General features: G+C 39.0%; 1 protein-coding gene across 11 annotated transcripts in view; it reads right to left on the reverse strand.

Annotated features, from left to right (window-relative positions):
* Positions 1–21865, reverse strand: part of RALGAPA1 (Ral GTPase activating protein catalytic subunit alpha 1) — a 142209-nt gene that overhangs the window by 87126 nt on the left and 33218 nt on the right. For 8 of the 11 annotated variants that reach the window (XR_010651401.2, XM_071809402.1, XM_065838423.2 and 5 more), the window contains exons 13-17: positions 17193–17341; positions 15767–15896; positions 14750–14987; positions 12572–12733; positions 8054–8194 (exon numbers count right to left, since the gene is read on the reverse strand). Coding sequence is in view for 10 of the 11 variants with exons in the window: in XM_071809402.1 (XP_071665503.1) it covers positions 8054–8194; positions 12572–12733; positions 14750–14987; positions 15767–15896; positions 17193–17341 (820 nt within the window). In the remaining variant the exon portion in view is untranslated. The remainder of the gene's footprint in view (positions 1–8053; positions 8195–12571; positions 12734–14749; positions 14988–15766; positions 15897–17192; positions 17342–21865) is intronic. The other 3 variants (XM_065838424.2, XM_065838430.2, XM_065838429.2) reach the window with 1 other exon arrangement.

Genomic DNA, 21865 nt, shown 5'->3' on the forward strand with positions numbered 1-21865 from the left:
AATAAAAATAAAGAGCTTAAATGAACATCAACAAGAGTTACTTGCCACAATAAACAGACTTACCTTGTTGTTCTATCTAGAGGCTTTATCTTCAGGACTGCAATGTCAAATCTACTTAAGATCAGCACAAAATTTAAGCCCCTTTCCCTCCCCTAAATCTGATGTGTTACTGCCAAAGCAAAAAACTATGTTCAATTAATTTTAAAATATTTCAAATCATTACTGCATGGCTCTCTATACATATTTCAGTAATATTTAATAATGATAATCTGGAGTCATCTTAAAAAGTTGTGCTCACACTTTTCTGATAACGTTAGAGCTGGAGATGAATTTTCTCATATTTTCCTTGTGAGCAAAGCATATAAACTGGAGGAATGAGCTACACCTGTACTTCACTAAACGTATGTGTTGCAAGATCAAAAGTGGTATTTCCATGCTCAATTTTTCAGAGACGTTAAAATTTGAAAATTAGAGATTGATCTGATACAAAGTTTACTGAACTGTAAAGAAGCTATTAAACAAGGAACAGAGAGATCTATATCAGAATAAGAGAGTAGATATCCAAGCTATTTCAAAAGACAAACATGAACTGAAAATCATTGTATATATACAACACAATTCACTATCCCTTTCCTCTCTCTGCAGCTTTGATAAGCAACAAATTTCTCATTATTACTTATTACTAGCCATGTGAATTAACACCCCCTGAAACGAATGCTGTTTCCCTCCACTTGAGACTGTTATTTCAAACTGCTGACTCAGACAGAGACACACACAGGTTATGTTTATATAGTCTCAAAGGCATTTCTTACAACTGCAAAGAAAGGATCATATGATTCAGTCAAAACTATGTATGATAATGTTATATGTGGGATTAACACATGTAACTACAATACACAAATCTGATCTTGAGCCCTCAATATGCGTATTTCGTACTTTTTATAAACTCAAGCTTATCTAAAGCAGCAGCCTGAGGACTGCATACTCTGCATGCACACAGTGATTATGATTTGCTAGGATGTTAAAAATTACTGGATGTAGAACTCCAAGTGCACGCCAAGCAGCTCCACACATTGAAATAAATTCAGCTAGATTTATTTCAGTGTTGATCCAGTACTAATTTTAGGTCCTCACATATGCATGACTAGCACATACTAGTACACAAACATTTTCAAACAAATGTGTAGTGCTTGTGTCAACAGAGATTTCTTTTTTGTAAATCAGAGGAAGAAACTATGGAAAATAAAAATATAATGTTACTGCAGGATCAGCACTGAAAATACAATGTTTAAAAACCTAAATCAACAGTTCCTTCACAGCCAGGGCTCACCCTTGCATACTGGGATACCATCAATTCCCAAGGAGTTTTCACTAACGACATTGCAATTGTGCACGAGAAGGCTGTGTCTCTGGCACACTGCATGCACTGCTGAGAAATGCTGGCCTGGTTTCTAATACCTTACAGTGAGGAAGAGATTGAAGTTGGTAGTTCTAGCCAATCTCACCCATGTAAATCAACCTTACCTCTCCTTTTTCTGCTAGAAGGCAGAAGGAAAAGGTAGTTTTTCAGCATCAAGCGGGAGATAGATAAGCTAAAATATAAACTCATAAACATTCTGGCAAGACAGCACGAGTGCAAGTAGGAGATTCCCACAGGACACCGGGACAAGATCATATTTCATCACAGAAAATTAGTTCAGAGAGCAGAGAAAAAATAACACATTTTGCTTCTCAGCTTTCATTGCAATTCGTTTATAAGAACACACTCATTCTGTGAATTTAAGGGATTAAAGAACAACTACAGCCATATTCACATTACAACTACTATTCCTTTATATTTCATCTTAATGATTATTTACTGATTAGGGAACATAGTTGTAAAGGCATAATAGATATCTCCCTTTCATGTTAATACTTCCTTTGCCACTTTCAGTCCCAGTGGATGAGGAAAAATCTCCCACCTGCAGTTCATGAGTCTGCAATTGTGGCCAATTGCTTCCAAGAACCTTGCCTACATCTCACTGACACTGTCCTTCACAAGTGGTCTTGTACCTGAAAATCCTCAACAGTTCAAGGGACAAATGGTTATGTTGCTAGTTATCCTGTAAACATGTAAGACTGATTTTCCTATGATTCTAACAGGCTAAAAGAAAAGTTATTTTTAGAAATATTGCAGATTTGCAACAATTGCACTACACCAAATCACTTTGCTAACAAAACATCCTAAAGCAGAAATCTCCATTTCTGCTTTCTGGATCCTATTGAAAAGTTGCAAATATTCTGCAAATAGAAATACAGTGTAACTTAGAAACTACACAAAGGAATTACAATCTTAGGAAAAGCATCCTTTATGATGTTAGATTACTAGATCACAGAATCACAGAATTGGCTAGGTTGGAAAAGACCTCAGAGATCATCAAGTCCAACCCTTGGTCCAACTTCAGCCCATTTACTAGATCATGGCACTAAGAGCCATGTCCAATCTCAGTTTAAAAACCTCCAGGGACGGTGAGTCCACCACCTCCCTAGGCAGGCCATTCCAATGCCTGATCACTCTTTCCGTAAAGAACTTCTTCCTAATATCCAGCCTAAACTTCCCCTGGCAGAGTTTAAGCCCATGTCCCCTTGTCCTATTGCTAACTGCCTGGGAGAAGAGACCAGTTCCCACCTGACTATAACTTCCCTTCAGGTAGTTATAGAGAGCAATGAGGTCACCTCTAAGCCTCCTCCTCTCCAGGCTGAACAACCCCAGCTCCCTCAGCCTCTCACCATAGGTCATGTGCTCAAGTCCCTTCACCAGTCTTGTTGCTCTTCTCTGGACCCGCTCCAGCACCTCAATATCCCTCCTGAACTGAGGGGCCCAGAACTGAACACAATACTCCAGGTGTGGCCTCACCAATGCAGAGTACAGGGGAAGGATCACTTCCCTTGTCCTGCTGACCACACTATTTTTGATACAGGCCAGGATACCATTGGCCTTCTTGGCCACCTGGGCACACTGTTGGCTCATGTTGAGCTTGCTGTCAATCAGTACCCCCAGGTCCCTTTCTGTCTGGCTGCTCTCCAGCCACTCTGTGCCCAGCCTGTAGCGCTGAAGGGGGTTGTTGTGGCCAAAGTGCAGGACCCGGCACTTGGCCTTGTTGAACTTCATCCCATTGGAATCAGCCCATTTTTCCAGTCTATCCAGATCTCTTTGCAGAGCCCTCCTGCCTTCCAGCAGGTCAACACTGCCCCCCAACTTGGTGTCATCAGCAAATTTGCTGATGGTGGTCTCAATCCCCTCATCTAAATCATCAATAAAGATGTTAAACAGGACTGGACCCAACACTGACCCCTGGGGGACACCACTAGTGACTGGCCGCCAGCTAGATGCAGCCCCATTTACCAGCACTCTCTGGGCCCGGCCCTCCAGCCAGTTCTTAACCCAGCAGAGAGTGCACTTGTCCAAGCCATGGGCTATCAGCTTTTGAAGGAGTATATTATGGGAGACAGTGTCAAAGGCTTTGCTGAAGTCTAGATAGATCACATCTACAGCTTTCCCCTCATCCACTAGGTGGGTCACCTGATCATAAAAGGAAATCAGGTTGGTCAGACGGGACCTGCCCCTCCTAAACCCATGCTGGCTGGGTCTGATCCCTGGTCCATCCTGGAGGTGCTGTGTGATTGCATTCAGGATGATCTGCTCCATCACCCTGCCAGGCACCGAGGTCAGGCTGACAGGCCTGTAGTTGCCAGGGTCAGCTTTGCAGCCCTTTTTGTGGATTGGGGTAACATTTGCCAGTTTCCAATCATTTGGGACCTCCCCAGTGAGCCAAGACTGTTGGAAGATGATGGAGAGCGGCTTGGCGAGCTCTTCTGCTAGCTCCCTCATCACCCTAGGATGGATCCCGTCTGGTCCCATAGACTTATGAGGATCCAGATGGCTCAGTAAGCCACCAACTATTTCCTCTTGGAATACAAGGGGACTATTTGGCTTCCTATTCCTGTCAACCATCTCCAGAGGCCAGTTATCCTGAGGGCCATCTGTTTGACTGGTAAATATTGAGGCAAAGTAGGTATTAAGTACCTCAGCTTTCTCCTCATCTTTGTTAACTATATTTCCCTCAAAGTCCAGTAGAGAATGGAGGTTTTCCTTGCCCCTCCTTTTGTTATTAACATATTTAAAGAAGGACTTTTTATTATCCCTAACAGAATTGGCCAAATTAACTTCAAACTGCACTTTTGTTTCCCTGATTTTTTTCCTGCACGATCTAGCTATTTTCCTAAATTCTTCATAGGTAGCCAGCCCTTTTTTCCACAGTCTGTAAACTCTCTTTTTATTTCTGATTTCCTTCAAAATCTCCCTGTTTAGCCAAGCCGGTTGTCTTCCCTGTCGGCTAGCCTTTCGGCGCACTGGTATAGCCTGATCCTGTGCCCTCAAAACCTCCCGCTTGAAGTATGTCCAACCCTCCTGGGCCCCCTTGTTTTTAAGCATTGTTTCCCAGGGTATGCTCTGAACTAGACTTCTGAATAGGCAAAAATCTGCCCTCCGGAAGTCCAGTGTAGAGGTTTTATTGGTGGCTCTCCTTGCATCTCTAACTATTGAAAATTCTATTATTTCGTGGTCGCTATGCCCCAGGCGGTCGCCAACCACTACATCTCCCACCAGCCCTTCTTTGTTTGTAAACAGTAGGTCTAGCAAGGCCTTACCCCGGGTAGGCTCATTTACCAGCTGATGAAGGAAATTGTCCTCTATACACTCTAGGAAATTCCTAGACTGCCTCTTCTGTGCAGTATTGAGCTCCCAGCAGATATCTGGCAGGTTAAAGTCCCCCACAAGAACAAGGGCTGTCGATTTTGAGACATCTGCCAGCTGCTTGTAGAATAATTCATCTCCTTCATCATCCTGGTCAGGTGGTCTATAACAGACACCCACAAGGACATCAGCCTTGTCGGACTTGCCCCTGATTCTGGTCCACAGGCACTCAACCTTGTCACTACTGACCTCAAGTTTAACAGAGTCAAGAGACTCTCTAACATATAAAGCCACCCCTCCACCTCTCCTGCCCTGCCTGTCTTTTCTGAAGAGCCTGTAGCCACCCATAGCAGCACTCCAGTCATACGAGTCATCCCACCACGTTTCTGTGATGGCAACTATGTCATAGCTTTCCTGCTGCACGATGGCTTCCAGCTCCTCTTGTTTGTTGCCCATACTGCGTGCATTAGTGTACATGCACTTCAAGTGGGCTGCTGATTTCACTCTTAATTCAGGCTTTTTGTCCTTAGGCTGATCTTTGGAGAGCCCAGTTTCAATCCCTTCCCCCTTCAAACCTAGTTTAAAGCCCTCTTGATCAGTGCTGCCAACTTATGGGCTATAGTCCTCTTGCTCTTCCCAGAGGGATGAAGCCCATCTGATTTCATGAGACTAGGTACCATGGAGTTTGCCCCATGGTCAAAAAAACCAAAATTTTTATGGTGGCACCAATCCTTTAGCCATCTGTTAATGAGATGGGCTTTTCTGTTTCTCTCTTTATTTGCCTCCTCATCCATTCCGGATAGCACAGGAACTGAGGCAAATATCACCTGTGCTCCTGTCCCATGAACTGACTGACCCAGTGCTTTAAAGTCTTTTTTAATTGCCCTGATACTTCTTCTGTGAAGAAGATGTGAATATTGAGCCTGAAAATTAATATACCTAAGGTAAAATTAATATACCTAAGGTAAATGTTTTGGCACAAATGCTTTCTTTTGGTCTACCTGTCAAGATTCAGAGAGTCAATCTTTCAATAAGGGGTTTCACAGCTAAAAAGGAGCTGAATATTACTTAAGAAAACTTAAGATTAGGGCGGCTTACTATTTTGGAATCATTTGAAATATATCCTCTCCTTCAAATTGTGTTGGATCTGACAGTCAGTTGGGATAACATGGATATTCATGTAATCATGCTAAACGTAATTCATTTCTTAAAGCATGATTATGATAGAAACAATATGATTACTTCCCCAATTACATGCTGTATGTCTGGACACAGAAGGCTTTCAGAAAAGAATATATTTACTGTAAGAAGAAAAGACAAGGAAAATAACAAAGCCCCATGTTAAAAAAAAAAAAAAAAAAAAAAAAAAGGAAAAGGAGAGAGCATGCAATAAAAAAATGCAGAAAATCAAAAGAGCAAAGTGCACTCTGATCTAGTGGATAGTTTTTCCTTTACTCGGCTGCTTCCCATCAACACTCCAACAGGTTGCTTTTCTTCACTAGACCTTTTTAGTTTTCTGACAATGTTCAAGATTCTTGGGCACATCACAAAGCTGTTTCAAAACCCATTTGTTTGAGAAGATAACAAAACCAGGAAGCGCCAAGGACATTTTCTACATTACAAGTGCAAAGACCTGTAAAATTACTTTACTTTTAAAAATCACATTGGTTGTGCAGTTTTTGTATGGGATGAGTATCAACAGGAACAATAACAGCAAGAGAGCTATCTAGTTTTGCACACTGTAGAAGAACTAGAAGATGCAAGCCAAGACTTTTCAGAAATATGGATGATAAAATTGACTGCAAAAAAACTTTTGCCTTCTTTAAGATGGGATTAATTATCAGTGACTATATGAAAAAATAACAGTTAACTGTAAAAGCTCATTTCCCCCTGCAAGTGCTCTTAAGATCTTCATTAAGAACTGATTATTTACAAAAATGTTATGGCCAGGGAAGATCTGTTTACTAATAGGTTGTTCATGTATCATTCCTATAAAAAAACCAAAACCCTATCTTCTAAGTTCTAATATTTTATCTCAGAAGAGATATCTTTTGCACTCATATGTTTATTAATTTATTACATGCAATTCCTGTTTTACTATTCTTTGTTTGTGAGGTCAAGATTTGCATTCAAATATGTCATAATTTTTCACTGTGAAAGTCTGATCTCTCTAGAGTCAATTCCTCGAACCTTCCTGATTCTCCATTTATGTTTACAGATTGAATACTAAGGCACCAAGTTTCTGTTTCACAATACAACTTAATTTTGGACACATAACAAAATACAGTTATGAAAATACAGTTCTTGATACTTCTTGAGTAACAGAGGGAAATGGGACAAAAATAAAAAAAAGAAAAAAAAAAAAACACAACAACCCCCCCCTATCTTCCATTAAAAAATTACTGCCATAAAGTCCTCATATATCTACACAGTTTTGACTATATATATAGTGCTCCCACTGTGCTCTCTTTTTCTTCACTCCTTTAGACAAAGGTATAATGTGATTGTCAGCCTTACCACGCTACTAAGTTACACCTATGTAAGAGCTGAAGTACAGGAAAAAAACATTCTCTGTAAACCTTCATGCATGCACTTTTATAACCTGTGCTAATTCTAATTGTCGAATCAATTTGTTCAAAGAAAATTATCCAGAGAAAGCTAGTGTCACACTTCTAGCCAACCACCCTGCTGGACAAAACAATGTTGAGGAAAACAACTCTGTAATCATTTGGAAAATACCAAAACACAGCACTTCAGGATTCCAAATTGTATAGATTTTTATATATTAATGAAAACCAGGCATACTGTAAAGTATATTATATGATACCATACACTTCAGACATGCTTTTTTCATGGGAGCTACAGTATGTCATTATCATGGCTGTCCACCCAACGTCTGTAACACTGAATTCAAAGATTTACAGTAGAAGATGTACATGGCAAATCAAAGTAAAATTCTGTTCTTTCTTTCCTCCCTCACCCGTCACAAATAAAAGCTTCAGATTATTTGTAGTCTCTGGTAGACAGCTGCTATATTACTTCTTACGAATAAATTGAAAGAGCAAGAGATTTCTCAAATTTTCACTTTTATGACAGTAAACATTGGCACAGCACTAACTTCTAACAGTTCCAGAATGAATTGCAAAATAGCATGGTATTTTACATAACTCAAAATATTCTTTCTTAATCTCTTCCCCTCTCCCCCCCATCCCCCAAGTATTTTTTACTTCAAAAAATTTAATGACTTAGCAGAATTTGAAAGCAGAAGGTTTAAAAAAGTGGTAAAGGGGTTGCAGAAATTAGCAGAGGTGGCACTACCTGAAAGCTCATCAGAAAGGGGAGTGAGAACAATATCAGGCAAGAAGGGTTTGGAAGTATGGATCAGAACAGGAGCACTTTTAGCACTGCGTATATAGGCCGATGGCAGAGCACATTCACCAATGGATCGGCTTCTCATGGCTTTAAAAAGGAAAAGAAAGAAGTGGGGAAGGAAAAAAGAAGAGTGACTATAATGAAAGGCTTGTGTCACAGAAAAAGCAGCAACAGAGAAAACAAAGATAAAAAGGAAGAAAATTCAAAAATTAAAACATTTCAGCACGGCAGATACTGGCAGAGCTGTAAGAAAGAAAAAAAAAATCAGTGGACACATAAGACATTTTGAGTTTTCAACTTTTATGTAAAGCAGCAACAATGCCTTTATTATGACGATTACAGAGATTTTGCATTCAAAATCAAGAAACTAATTAACACTTGTTTTTTTCCTATTGCATCAGGGGTTGAAAAATCAAAGTCAAAGTCACTCCACAAGCACTTGGAACTTGAATTTTTTTAACAAAAAAAGCAACTTGCAACTTATGCTACATTTGCATTTTTCTAGTTTCCTTTGATTTACTCCTGAAAAGGCATCTCTGAATTTTACACATACCCATACTCTTGCGTACATGATTCTCCAAAAGAGATTCAAAAGCATAAGAGGAAAATGACAAGTTCTGTGTGGGGAAATCTGCAATATAATTTGTTATAGTTCCACACTAAAAATGAAGTGAGTGAAGTGAAATGGTTTGACAACGAAAAGCATTAAAATGTTTCTTGTCCATAGGGTCTGGCTTTTAATCAATACTGAATAAATCTTGCTAAACTGGTCCTTTCATAAGAGTTGTGGTATCAGGATCAAGGTTGTATGTGCAGCTTTTCTAACAGATTTTAAATGAATCTTTATGATATTTGTTTTCCTTTGTCAGAGTAAGACATAGCAAGAACCAATACTGCAGTCAATCTCAAAATACACTTGAAGGTCTTCAAAAAGTAATATTCACTGTTTCAAGCAGCTTCATTTTCAAACTGTTGCAAATTTCCTAACTTGTTTTAAAATAGTTGCTGATCAACATTTTTTAAAGGAAACTTCAGTGTATCTTACCTAAATATCATCAGCACAATATTCAATCAGTCTTTGAACTTCTCTATATATTTTCAAAACAACAGGGACTATAGACTTAGAATCAGTGCTCCTGATCTGTATGGGAATCAGAAGTACACAAATGGCGTGCAGCAAAAATGGAGCACATCACACTTCTAAATCAGGTTAAAGAATTGTCCCTAACAGCAACATGCAGATAACTTGAGTAGGTCAACAGACATAGAGCAGAAAACACATCTGACAAATGCAGCACAACTTAAGTGGAGTCTTAACACCAGTTCGAAAAGACAATTCTGAAAGACAGACGTTTAAAGACTGAAGCCATCCGATACTAAACATAGTTTATTGTTTTTTAAAAAAAGCTACCAATTAAAAAAAAAACCAAACAACTTTAACATTATGTGTATGGCTTTGACATCTCTTTAAGAGATACAATAATAAAATTCAGGATGCAGTGATAGACACATCACATTCATCATTGCACATCTTAAAATGAATGTAGGCAAGAGAAAATATTACAGGGTACACAGAAAACTTAAGGGTCTCTTCCAAGCTAAACAATTCTACAATTTTAAATAAACCAAGCTTTTGAGATTAGACACTGTGTTGATTGCAGATCTTAACATAAAATGTCCCTTGTACTTTGACTGGATCTTTTCCATCATACGACACTGATACTGGTAAGGGGAGGGCAGAAAAACCCATTACAATTTCTAAGGTGGACATTTTACAGAAACTCTCAAAGAAAAAATTGCAGTGTATTACTATTGAAAGGAAAATTAACTTTGAGGTGAAGTAAAACAGTAATGTGATCTCAGATTATTATTAAAAATATAATGTGTCACATTCAATTATATAGTTAAGTAGAGGCAGACTTAATACCAGGATGTGGACTAGGTATCTGAGAGTTTATAACCTTCCACCATTGTTTATAGACAAAAGCAGAATATAAGATTAGTAAATTCTTTCAAATCCAATATTTTTATAGGACTGGAATCTCCTTCCTAAGCCATAAATTATGTATCTAGCCCTACAGAGGATTTTTCAACCCATATGCATATCATGTTTAAAGGCCCTTTTCCAAAAATTACTTTACATAAGTTCAGGCTAAAAATGTACACACTGCATACCAGAAAAGCTGTGAATTTTGAGTAACACACACAAATTTGGTGCAGCAATAAATGTGTGCTGGCATGAGGATGGTTCAAAAAATAGAGGTGCACAGATGTACACAAAATGCGTACAACATAAAGCAGATGAAAAAGAAACCCCAGCTTTTTCTTACCAGAAAATATTCAACATGCACATCCCCCCTACTCAGATATAAAGAGTATATTACTCACAATCAAAAGAAATATACTATGCATCAGATATCATGCAACATATCTGAAGTCTGACTAAATTCCAGACTTAGCATGCAGAGCTAATGTTAAACTGAAGGAGAAGATCTGACCAGCAAAATATTCTATAGAAAATTTCACTTATTGTGACTATAAAACAGGTGGGGTTTTTCATGTGACCCTATGTTAACCGACACAGATTAAGAAGGATCTGAAGGAGCTCTCTTAGCAGACCTGAGAGACAATAACAAGCAACTGTTTGCAGATACTTAAACTGACACATGCTTTTGTAACGTATTCTTCATTAACATCTTACAAAATGGAAGAGTTTGGGATTCTGGCTCTGGCTAACCTTTTTGGACGTTTCATCTTTAAAAATCATCCTACTAATCCTATGATGCCTGTCCACAAATGGTATTCTATAGAACTGAAATTTCAACTGATTACAGTAATACAAACTTCGCTTATTAATATCAAATATGTGCGGTAACTGGAGGAAAGGAACAAAGCCATGGAAGGTAAAGTACAGTGAAACTAAAATCAGATTAGTTTGCTGCTAAACAGGTCAACATATAGCTTGATTAGGATAAATTTCAGTCATTTTAGGGCTAACCTCATATAAATAGCCATCTTTCAAATAGCAGCAAAACAAAACCATTAATAAATTAACCAAACAACATAACCTTCTGACAGAGTATCTGAAATACTAACAATTTGGGAAGGAGAAATTTTAGCATGAGCTTTACTTTGTTAAGACAATTAAGATTTAAATACAAAACAAAACACTGCAACAGTTAAACACAGGCAATCCACAGAGAAGCAGAAATTACATTTAAAGTATCTGTGACCCATAAGGAAAACTTCATTCAAACTAAATGCTGTCAGCATGAGATACAGGAAAAGCTGTGTACCATTTAAATGGACAGGAAATTTTGGAGTAGTGACTTCATTTTCTAACGCCTGTACTGCTTACAGAAAAAATAACTCTCCCATACCAACGAAAGCCTCATGAGAAAACATTTTTTTTAAATTGAGAATTTTGAAGAACATTCAAATAAAAACTTTGGCTAGATAATCTTTGTGACTTAAAAAAATTAATTTCAAATATTTTTGGAAAATGAAAGTAAATGTTGATTTCTAAAAAGCCAACACAATTACATATTCAACTGCCAATATGCATCCCTGGGTTCTAAAACTGTCAGAATGTATCTACTACCAAGAAGTATCAGTGAAGCAACAACACACAACAACTGAAGCCACTACTGCTACAGAGACAGTACATGAACAAGACACATTCCTTAAAAGTTCTTCGTTTAAATAAAAAAGTAAAATCAGCTTAATTTTCCTTTACATAAGGGATAGCACTGAGATCATAAAGATGAGACAGAGTTAAAGAAATTTGTAGTCCAGCTCATGTTAAGATATTCTGAGAAAATTACATGAATGTAGATGAGTCTTCTTTTGAGCAATCCACCTAAAGCACTGTTCAGCATCACTCATTTCTAACACAGGAAAGAGTATCTGCAAGTAATAAAGTTGAGGAACAGATGACCTCAGAAATGGAGAATTGCATACATCTGTGCCAATCTTCCACTAACGCAAGATTCAGAATATAGCAAAAGACAACATCTTTTATAAATTATGCATACATATACATATTTCTCACACTTTTCTTTGCACAGCTGGAAAATACTCAACCTATTTTCTGCACCACTTATGAAAACATGCACTTTAAAAGGCTTCTATTACTCACCTATCTATACCATTGCTCAAACCATTCCTGTTTTTTTCTCTTTCGTATACATACAACAGTATGACTTTTCCAATCCAGCTTAAGCATGTGATCAAACTCACTAAGATTTAATACATCAACTGGATTACTTTCACTTGCAGTAACTGTAAATCTAGTAACCACAAATTATTAAACTACACTCAAAGCACAAAAGGCTGCATAATTTACACATTTAACTAATTATTATAGACAGTATATTTTTGTGGAAGTTATCCATGCTGCTACAAAAGTCAGTTATTAATTCCTTTCCCTCTCTCAAATAACATATCAGTTTCACAGATACGTACCAACTGTTTTCTGCCGTACAATGCTTCTTGCCTTTTCTGTTCCCGGAGAGCCAGTGGTTGTAGCGCTGCGTTGTCTCATCGGTGCTTGCCCAGGTTGATCACGGCTCCAGCCTCTAGAAAAGGACTTATCAACGGAAGACTTGGGGAATTCGTGCCCAGCTCCTGCAAAAATAGCATTGCAAATCAAATCACTTCTATTCTGGTATCACCAGATATCTGTAGTTGTCTTCTTTCAAAGAGTTTAAAAGTTTGATAAAATAAATGTTATCAAAGCAAGCATGATTCCAAAAACTAAACAGCTCATTAAGGGTTTTTAAATATATAAACCCACTTGGCCAGGTTTAACACTAAGGGATAGTAAAACTTTTTCAGAAGTGTTGGTGCTATTCAAATATTATGATTTTATTTTCTGACCAATCAAGTGCAAAACCACAATAAAACGGGTTTACAAAGTTGTAGCCTGATAAAATGTGTAAATATATGTTTTTCCTTTGCTGTTCCTATTAGACAAGACTCTCAAAATCACACGTTACAGACCGTTAATATGATGGGGTTTTTTCTCAAATCATTTTGTGACATTTGAATAACATGAAATGAAGATGATAGAGTATTTTAACACGAAATGCAAAAGCAAAAAAATGGAATTAAGGGTTCAGAGAACATGCCTCTTCGGAAATTTGCAGAAAAATACTACTCCAAGATTAAGAAAAGAGGGAACAAATTTAGATTTGACATTTATATTGAACGAAATGAAGCTCAATTGAGGAGCTATCAAAAATAAATGTATGTAAAAACAAATAAGTGAACTAAAATTTTTTGCAATGCATTTCCTTATCGACATTGAAGCGATGTAATCCAAAACGATACTTGATAAACAATTACAGTCATTAAAATGGCATCTTCCTGGAAAGTAAGAAGTTCATTATTATTAGCAAGTGAACAGAGCCAAAGAATTTGGCATAACTTGTATGATATTTATTACTTTCAAAGTTAGATTTAGCTCTGCAACTCACCTTGAACAACAGAAGCTTTCTCTGTAACTTTTACTGAAGGCTAAAACAAACTCATGCGGCTCCATATGGGTGATACATATGATTCAAGATGGTTTTTAAGCCTATATTCAAATAACTATACACATTCTTATCCCACATCAGACAACTTTTTTTTTTTTTTTAAACTGTGTCTTTTGCAAGAAAAAGAAGAAAACTGTATAGTATAACAAAACAAAACAACCTCTCGTGGTCAACTACAAAGAAATGTATTTTTGTTCAGTTGTCACACACCAGAACAAAATGAAAGGATGAATCATGCCTCTGCCTAAGATGAGCAATTCGGAAGTGTATGAAATGTTTTTAGCATGAACAGCCTACAGGGACATGCTCTTTCAGAGACAGAATCCACACAGATTACTACTCACTGACAAACCCTAGGATATTTGTACAAAGCACACTGCCTCAGGTTTGACTGGAGAACTGCATCAATCAGAATACAGAGGTAAAATGTAGACTAAAAATTACACTTTTTTCCCATCTTTATTACTCATCCTAAACACAATCCTGCCTCTCACTATTAGATTTCAAAGCACTTTTTGAAGGAGAACAATATCGTTACCAATGTGTTACAGAAGTGGAAACAAAGACAGAAGTGATGGTCTCACGCAGAAAGTCAGTCTCTGATTTGGGAAGAGAATCCAGGTTTTGCAACTCTCAGCCCTCTATCCAGGAGGACAGATTTCATGTTCCTTACCAACTCCATAACAGCACCATTACAAGTAACTAGCTACCTCCTCTCCCCATATTATGTCCTACAGAGTATTTGCTGCATTGTTTAGGAACCAGTTTAAAAACTGGTACCATTCATATGGATTATAAAAAGAGTCACTTTCTCTTAAATAATCCAACAAGGTCACTTTGACAAAACCTGTCTTCACCATGGCTTAGTAACAAATTAGTACCCAAACAAAACTATGTCCATCTTGCATTTCATCTGTAAACAACATTCACTGGATTTCAGGATCAATATTCTATAATCTCCATTACTTTCAAGAAGTTATGATTAGCACTGAACTATTTAATTGCTTTGATAAAAGAAGAAAGGCATAACTTACTACAGTGTAACACTTTAGATTAAATTCAACACATCTCATATTCAAATGATGTGTATACAATGTTGTCTTACCTTTGCCTTTGTGTTTTTTCTGCTTCTGCTCACTTAATTTATCCAACGGCAGATCACTGAGGTCCAGGCTATACAAGTTTCTAGCTAATACTTTAGTTAGTGTCTCCATTGTCAATGACCACTCAGTGGCCAGCTCTTCCCAATATGTCAGTGATGACATTACAGACAGCAAGTCATCCCAAAGTTCTCGAGAGATGTAGACATTTAGATTCGCTTTGATCCAAGCTACTATAAGAGTCTAAAAGAATAAAGTGAGAAAAGTTGGGTTCCAAACATAAGATTACAACATTCAAATGTTACTGCTTAAAAGGAAGGCTCTAACTGCCACTGAAATTCCTCTGTAGTCTTGACATTCTTTTCCTCACCAGTATGCACAGACTTTTCATGAATTATCAAGTGTTACATTAACATGGGCTTCTGACTTAAGCACAGGAACAATTGGTTTGACTCATTGACTCATCTTTCAACATCTTGCAAGTTTTGCCAGAGAGTTTTGTAATACTGTTCTCAATCAGCTTTCATCACATTTGTATCTTGTGTATCCTTTTTTTTTTTTCCTACTGAAGAATCTGGAGACTTCACAGATCCTATTTACAGAGAAGCCACCACAACAGCAATCTGTAACTACGAACTTTGAAAAGATCTGCTCCATCTTACTGCAAGGAATAAACAAAAATCAGCTGGTTAGGTGCGGATGGCACAGAAGACTTTGTGCTGACTTGAGCTAATTTTGCAAAGGAAGCAGGCTAGAAATGCACACATTGCCTGTTATCCCAATTCAATTAAAGAGCAGCAATTTTTAAAATTTCATGATACCCCAAAAGCCATTGTCATGGTGTCATTAAATACAGGACAGAGAGAAACAAATGTAGCCAGTTCTTTAATCCACACCATTCGCATTATCTGGGTAATGTGATCAATCATTTACAAAGACAGAACAGCCAGCAGTGGCTGGCACATCTAATCTCTTGGTCAAAATTAAGCTGAATTAATTAAAGTGAATTTATGTTTAATTGCCTGGAAAAGAGGTCCTGCAAGTCTTCCAGCTAAAGTGGAGTTTTTTCTTCCTTGATACTGCAAGAAAGTTTGGGGTGGTATTTTCAGCACAGATTCAGTAACTCTGAGCAGCACAAGTAGCATCTGCTCCCTGCAAAACAATATTAAACCTAGAGTTACCATTTTGTTATACTTCTGTATATGTCAGGATACTTCTAAAGATAATAATCAAGCTTGATTTCATCAAACACATTCCAAACAGAACACAGTGATTACAAACAGCCTAACTTTGTTCTTGCAAAAATAAAATTACTCCAATCTTCTTTTCACACTTGAGAGTGAGGAATCCCTGTCACCCTCAAACATCTGTCAGGTCATTCAAATACTATCACCTTCAATGGCCTAAAATTACAGGCAAAGTTTTAATTATGTTTTCATTCTGAGTTTGTTTGGTTTATTTTTTTTTTATTTTAAATGAATGACAGGTTTTGGCAATGTTACATTATCACTAACATACTTCATCATTATTTTGTGTGGCACAATTTTTGCCATCACAGCCTAGAGTAACTCCTTTACAGTGATGTGAAAGCAGGGAAGAAAATACTAATCTAGTGGAATCTGGTTTTTATTATTATTCCTCCCAAACTTCTCAGTGTCTGTCCCTGAACTGACTCCTTATTTCCTCACAAGAGGAGACAAGCTTCACGTGACACGTAACACCACTTCTCCTTACCCAGAGTTCAGGAAATACCAGTGACTGACTGAATGCAAGTTAAGTTAAAATGGAGTAAATCAGCCATTTCAAATCCCCTCAGTCCCCCTGCTACTACTTCCTTGCAATGGAGAATGGTGGCACTATATTATCTCATTAGAGACAGCTATTTAAAGGACAGGGGGAAATAATAGAAATTAATCAGAAAATGGGGTCCCTTGTACTTGCTAGGCAACTTAAGCAATGGAAAGGAACAAAAGAGTAAAACAATAGAACAGTACACAGACTCCTGTACACATTTACAGATTAGGAGCAACCCACATCTGATTATAATAGCTATCCATGCTCATTGAAGGATTTTTTGGTTCATTTCTAAATAAGGCTGCAAAGTTTCATGTATGTTTTCATATTCTAGCACTCCTGTCACATGAGCAAAATATTCTGGAAAAAAAGTAATCAGTCACTCCTTACTAGCAGTCTGTATTTCCTAACTTACTTCTTTTCTCAGTGATGGTTAAGCTGCCTCAAACTAACTAGATGCTTACTACTGGGTTTAACAGAGCAGATATCCTTTTTCCCTGTGGTAAGGTGCTTGTGATATTAAAGCACAAAGATTTACTGATTTAGAGAAACTGGTTTAAACAGTCAATACCACTCTATTGTGTTTACTACCAAGTAAATTTTCACATTTATCTTGTGAACTTATAAACTAAGATAAAAGCACTAGCATTTTACCATGTCTTCTTGTCCATAGTCACTTGGACTACCATGTGACGGTAGATATTAAGAATGCGTTTACACATATCAGTGTGTTCATCCAGCAGAGCTTTAATTTCATTTGCAGGTTCAAGAAAAAATATGTTTGAAGAATTTATTATGAACACCTGTAAGTTGAAAAGAGTGGATGTTAAGAGCTTGAAGTACTTTGACATTTTCAGCAACTCAGTTGATAGTAACCAGGAAGATAAAATCTATGATTAACAGAAGAGGCTGTATATGCACTCAAAAGCATATATTTAAACATAAATTAGCTTTATGTGATGATAAAGCAAGCATAAGACTGACTTCTTCCCCCCCCCTTTATTTTCTATAAAACCTAATTGTATATTTTTGCTCTCATGGACAGATGGTGCAACAAACTACTCAATACTACTCAAAATTTTAATATGATGGACACAAATATCTCAGTAAAGAAGACCACTGCCAAACAATTCCACCTGTAAGCCAGCAACTAACCAGTATAATATATGCTGAACTACCTGAAATAGTCCTGGTACACAGTGTCTGCTTCAGTATGACAAGGTCTGCATTATGTTCGGGGCAACTAAAGCACTATGAACTGTACGGCTCACCAAAAGCAGGAAACAGGATACCTTCTCCAAAATGGTTAAATTCAGTGGGCAGTGAATTAAGCCTTACAGAATGAAAATGATGAAAACAAATAAGTCAAATACACCGTATGAGTTACCAGAGCTACTACTGAAGTATTATTGTATTTTTGAGTAAGTTTAGGAAGTATTTGAATCACAGTGAGCCCTAGATTCCTAAATATTTGTCTTTCTTAATCCACATGCACAGGAAATCATTGGTTCTACCACTGCAATTCTCCTCTACTGAGAGCTTTGGATTTTAGTAACTAAAAACCATAAGGATGCAGCTTTACATTCACTAGACTCAACTAATGAACCTATCCTAGTCTAAGTGCCTAGAAATAAGTCTCTGCAAGAACTAAATGGGAAGAAAACTCAAGACAGAATTCTTGGATTCTTGATTCACAGAAAAAGTAAAATGTGGTTCCAGGGCAGGAAACCTCTCAAATTCACACATGGTACTGGGTTAAAATGATGTCTCGACTCTAGTTTGGACTAAACAAGATATCTGCTGGTCAAATGAACCTTTGTCTAAAACATGAAGAATGTCCCAGACATTCTCAGATGTGCAAACCTTAGTAATACATTGCAAACAGGTGTTTTCTCAGAAACGCCTCATATTCTAAATAGTCATTGTATGCAAAGATTATGAAGCTCAAATTATTGTACATATTTGAATGTAAAAGTGATTTGCATTAAAAAGTTTATTTCTATATATAACAGTGTACAGCATAACAGAAACCCCTATTCAGGAAATCATTCAAGCTGTGGTAAAAGCAATGAATTCTAACTACAACGGTCACCCATGGTAAAAACGCATACCCTAAGTGGTAAACGCACATATTTTGTTCAGAATCAGTTTTCTTTTAGATGAAAGAATATTATGGAGGCTAGAGTCATATCCACACCTGTATTATGTGCAAGCACATATTATATATAAAGAGCACACATTTTATATGACCTTAAGATCATTTCAAAGACGCTCAAATTATACTCACTTGATTTTCTTCATAGAATCATCATGGAACAGTTTGGGTTGGAAAGGGCTTTAAAGATCATCTAGTTCCAATCCCCTGCAGTGGGCAGGGACACCTTCCACTAAAGCAGGTTGCCGCATCCAACCTGGCCTTGAACACTTCCAGGGATGGGGTACCAACAGCTTCTCTGTGCAACCTGTCCCAGTGCCTCACCACCCTCAGGGTGAAGAATTTCTTCCTCAGATCTAACCTAAATCTACCCTCTTTCAGTTTAAAGCCATTACTCCTTGTCCTGTCACTACATGCCCTTGTGAAACATCCCTCTCCAGCTTTCCTGTAGGCCCCCTTTAGGTACTGGATGGCCGCTATAAAGTCTCCCTGGAGCCTTCTCTTCTCCTGGCTGAACAACCCAAACTCTCTCAGCCTTTCCTCGTAGGAGAGGTGCTCCAGCCCTCTGATTATCTTAGTGGCCCTCCTCTGGACCCTCTTCCAACAGGTCCATGTCCCTCTTACGCTGGTGGAGGCCCCAGAGCTGAACACAGTACTCCTAGTGGAGTCTTCACAAGAACAGAGTAGAAGGTGAGAATCACATCCCTCAACCTGCTGGTCACGCTTCTTTTGATTCAGCCAGGATACAGTTGGCTTTCTGGGCTGCAAGTGCACACTGCCAGCTCATATTGAGCTTCTCATCAACAAACACCCCCAAGTCCCTCTCCACAGGGTAGCTCTCAATCCATTCTCTGCCCACCCTATATTTGTGCTTGGAATTCCCTTGACCCATGTGCAGGACCTTGCACTTGGCCTTGTCGAACTCCATGAGGCTTGCACACCGCCAGGTCTCAAGCCCATCAAGATCCTTCTAGATGGCATCCTTTCCCTCCAGTGTGTCAACCACACCACACAGGTTGGTGTCATCAGCAAACTTGCTAAGGGTGTACACAATCCCGCTGTCCATGTTGCCAACAAATATGTTAAACAGTGCCGGGCCCAGTACTGACTCCTGAGGAACACTACTCATCACCGGTTTCCACTTGGCCATTGAGTCATTGATCACTACTCTTTTGAGTACAACCATCCAGACAATTCTGTATCCATCAAGTGGTCCATCCATTTCAGAGACAAGCATGTAACGCGGGGCGGCATCAAATAATTTCCACAAGTTCAAGTAGATTACATCAGTTGTTCTTCCCTTATCCGCCAATGCTGTAGAAGGCCATCAAATTTGTCAGGCATGATTTGCCCTTTAGTGTTGGCTATCACCAGTTCCCCCTTTATTTTCCATGTGCCTTAGCATATTTTCCAGAAGGATCTGTTCCATGATCTTGCTGGGCACAGAGGTGAGAGTCAATGGCCTGTAGTGTCCCTGGTCTTCCTTTTTTCCCCTTTTTAAAAATGGGAGTTATCTGTCCCCTTTTCCAGTGAGTAGGAACTTCACTGGATTGCCATGACCTCTCAAATATGATGGACAGTGGCTTAGTAACTTCATCTGTCAGTTCCCCCAGGCCTTGTAGATGTATCTCAGAATTACAGAATCACAGAACGTTAGGGATTGGAAGGGACCTCGAAAAATTATCTAGTCCAATCCCACCGCCGGAGCAGGAACAACTAGAGGAGGTTACACAGGAATGTGTCCAGGCAGGTTTTGAATGTCTCCAGAGGAAAAGACTCTACAACCTTCCTGGGCAGCCTCTTCCAGTGTTCTGTCACCTTCACTGAGAACAAGTTTCTTCCCGTATTTAAGTGGAACTTCCTGTGTTCCAGTTTGTACTCATTGCCCCTCATCTTGTCATTGGTTGTCACGAAGAAGAGCCCGGCTCCATCCTCGTGACACTCACCCTTTACATATTTAGAAACATGAATGAGGTCACCCCTCAGTCTCCTCTTCTCCAAGCTAAAGAGACTCAGCTTCCTCAGCCTTTCCTCATAAGGGAGATGTTCCACTCCATTCATCATCTTTGTTGCCCTGCGCTGGACTCTCTCCAGCAGTTCCCTGTCCTTCTTGAACAGAGGGGCCCAGAACTGGACACAATATTCCAGATGTGGTCTCACCAGGGCAGAGCAGAGGGGAAAGAGAACCCCTCTTGATCTATTAACCACCGCCCTTCTAATACACCCCGGGATACCATTGGCCTTCTTGGTCACAAGGGCACAGTGCTGGCTCATGAGCATCCTGATGTCCACCAGGACCCCCAGGTCCCTTTCCCCTACATTGCTCTCTAATAGGTTGCTCCCCAACTTATATTGGAACCTGGGGTTGTTCCTGCCCAGATGCAAGACTCTACACTTGCCCTTGTTATATTTCATTAAATTTTTCCCTGCCCAACTCTCCAGCCTGTCCAGGTCTCGCTGGATGGCAGTACAGCCTTCTGGCGTGTCAGCCACTCCTCCCAGTCTGGTGTCATCAGCAAACTTGCTGACAGTGCACTCTATTCCCCCAACCATGTCGTTGATGAATATATTGAATTGTACTGGTCCCAGTACTGACCCTTGAGGGACTCCGCTAGATACAGGCCTCCAACTAGACTCTGTCCCATTGACCACAACTCTCTGGCTTCTTTCCTTCAGCCAGTTCCCAGTCCACCTCACTACCCGATCATCCAGACCACACTTCGTCAGTTTAGCAGCAAGGATGCTGTGGGAGACTGTGTCAAATGCTTTACTCAAGTCAAGGCAGACCACATCCACTGCTCTGCCATCATCTATCCACCTTATTATGTCCTCATAAAAGGCGATGAGGTTGGTTAAGCATGACTTGCCCTTGGTGAAGCCATGTTGACTGCCCCTAATGACCCTCTTATCCTTGATATGCCTTGAGATTGCACAAAGGATAAGTTGTTCCATCACCTTTCAAGGGATGGAGGTGAGGCTGATTGGTCTATAGCTAACCAGGTCCTCCTTCTTGTCATTTCTGAAGACCGGGACGACATTTGCTTTCCTCCAGTCCTCAGGCACCTCTCCCGTATCCCACGACTTAACAAAGATGATGGAGAGTGGCCCAGCAATGACCTCAGCCAGCTCCGTCAGCACCCGTGGGTGCATCCCATCTGGACCCATGGATTTA

This window comes from Patagioenas fasciata, chromosome 5 (assembly GCF_037038585.1).
Source record: "Patagioenas fasciata isolate bPatFas1 chromosome 5, bPatFas1.hap1, whole genome shotgun sequence".
NCBI lineage: Eukaryota > Metazoa > Chordata > Aves > Columbiformes > Columbidae > Patagioenas > Patagioenas fasciata.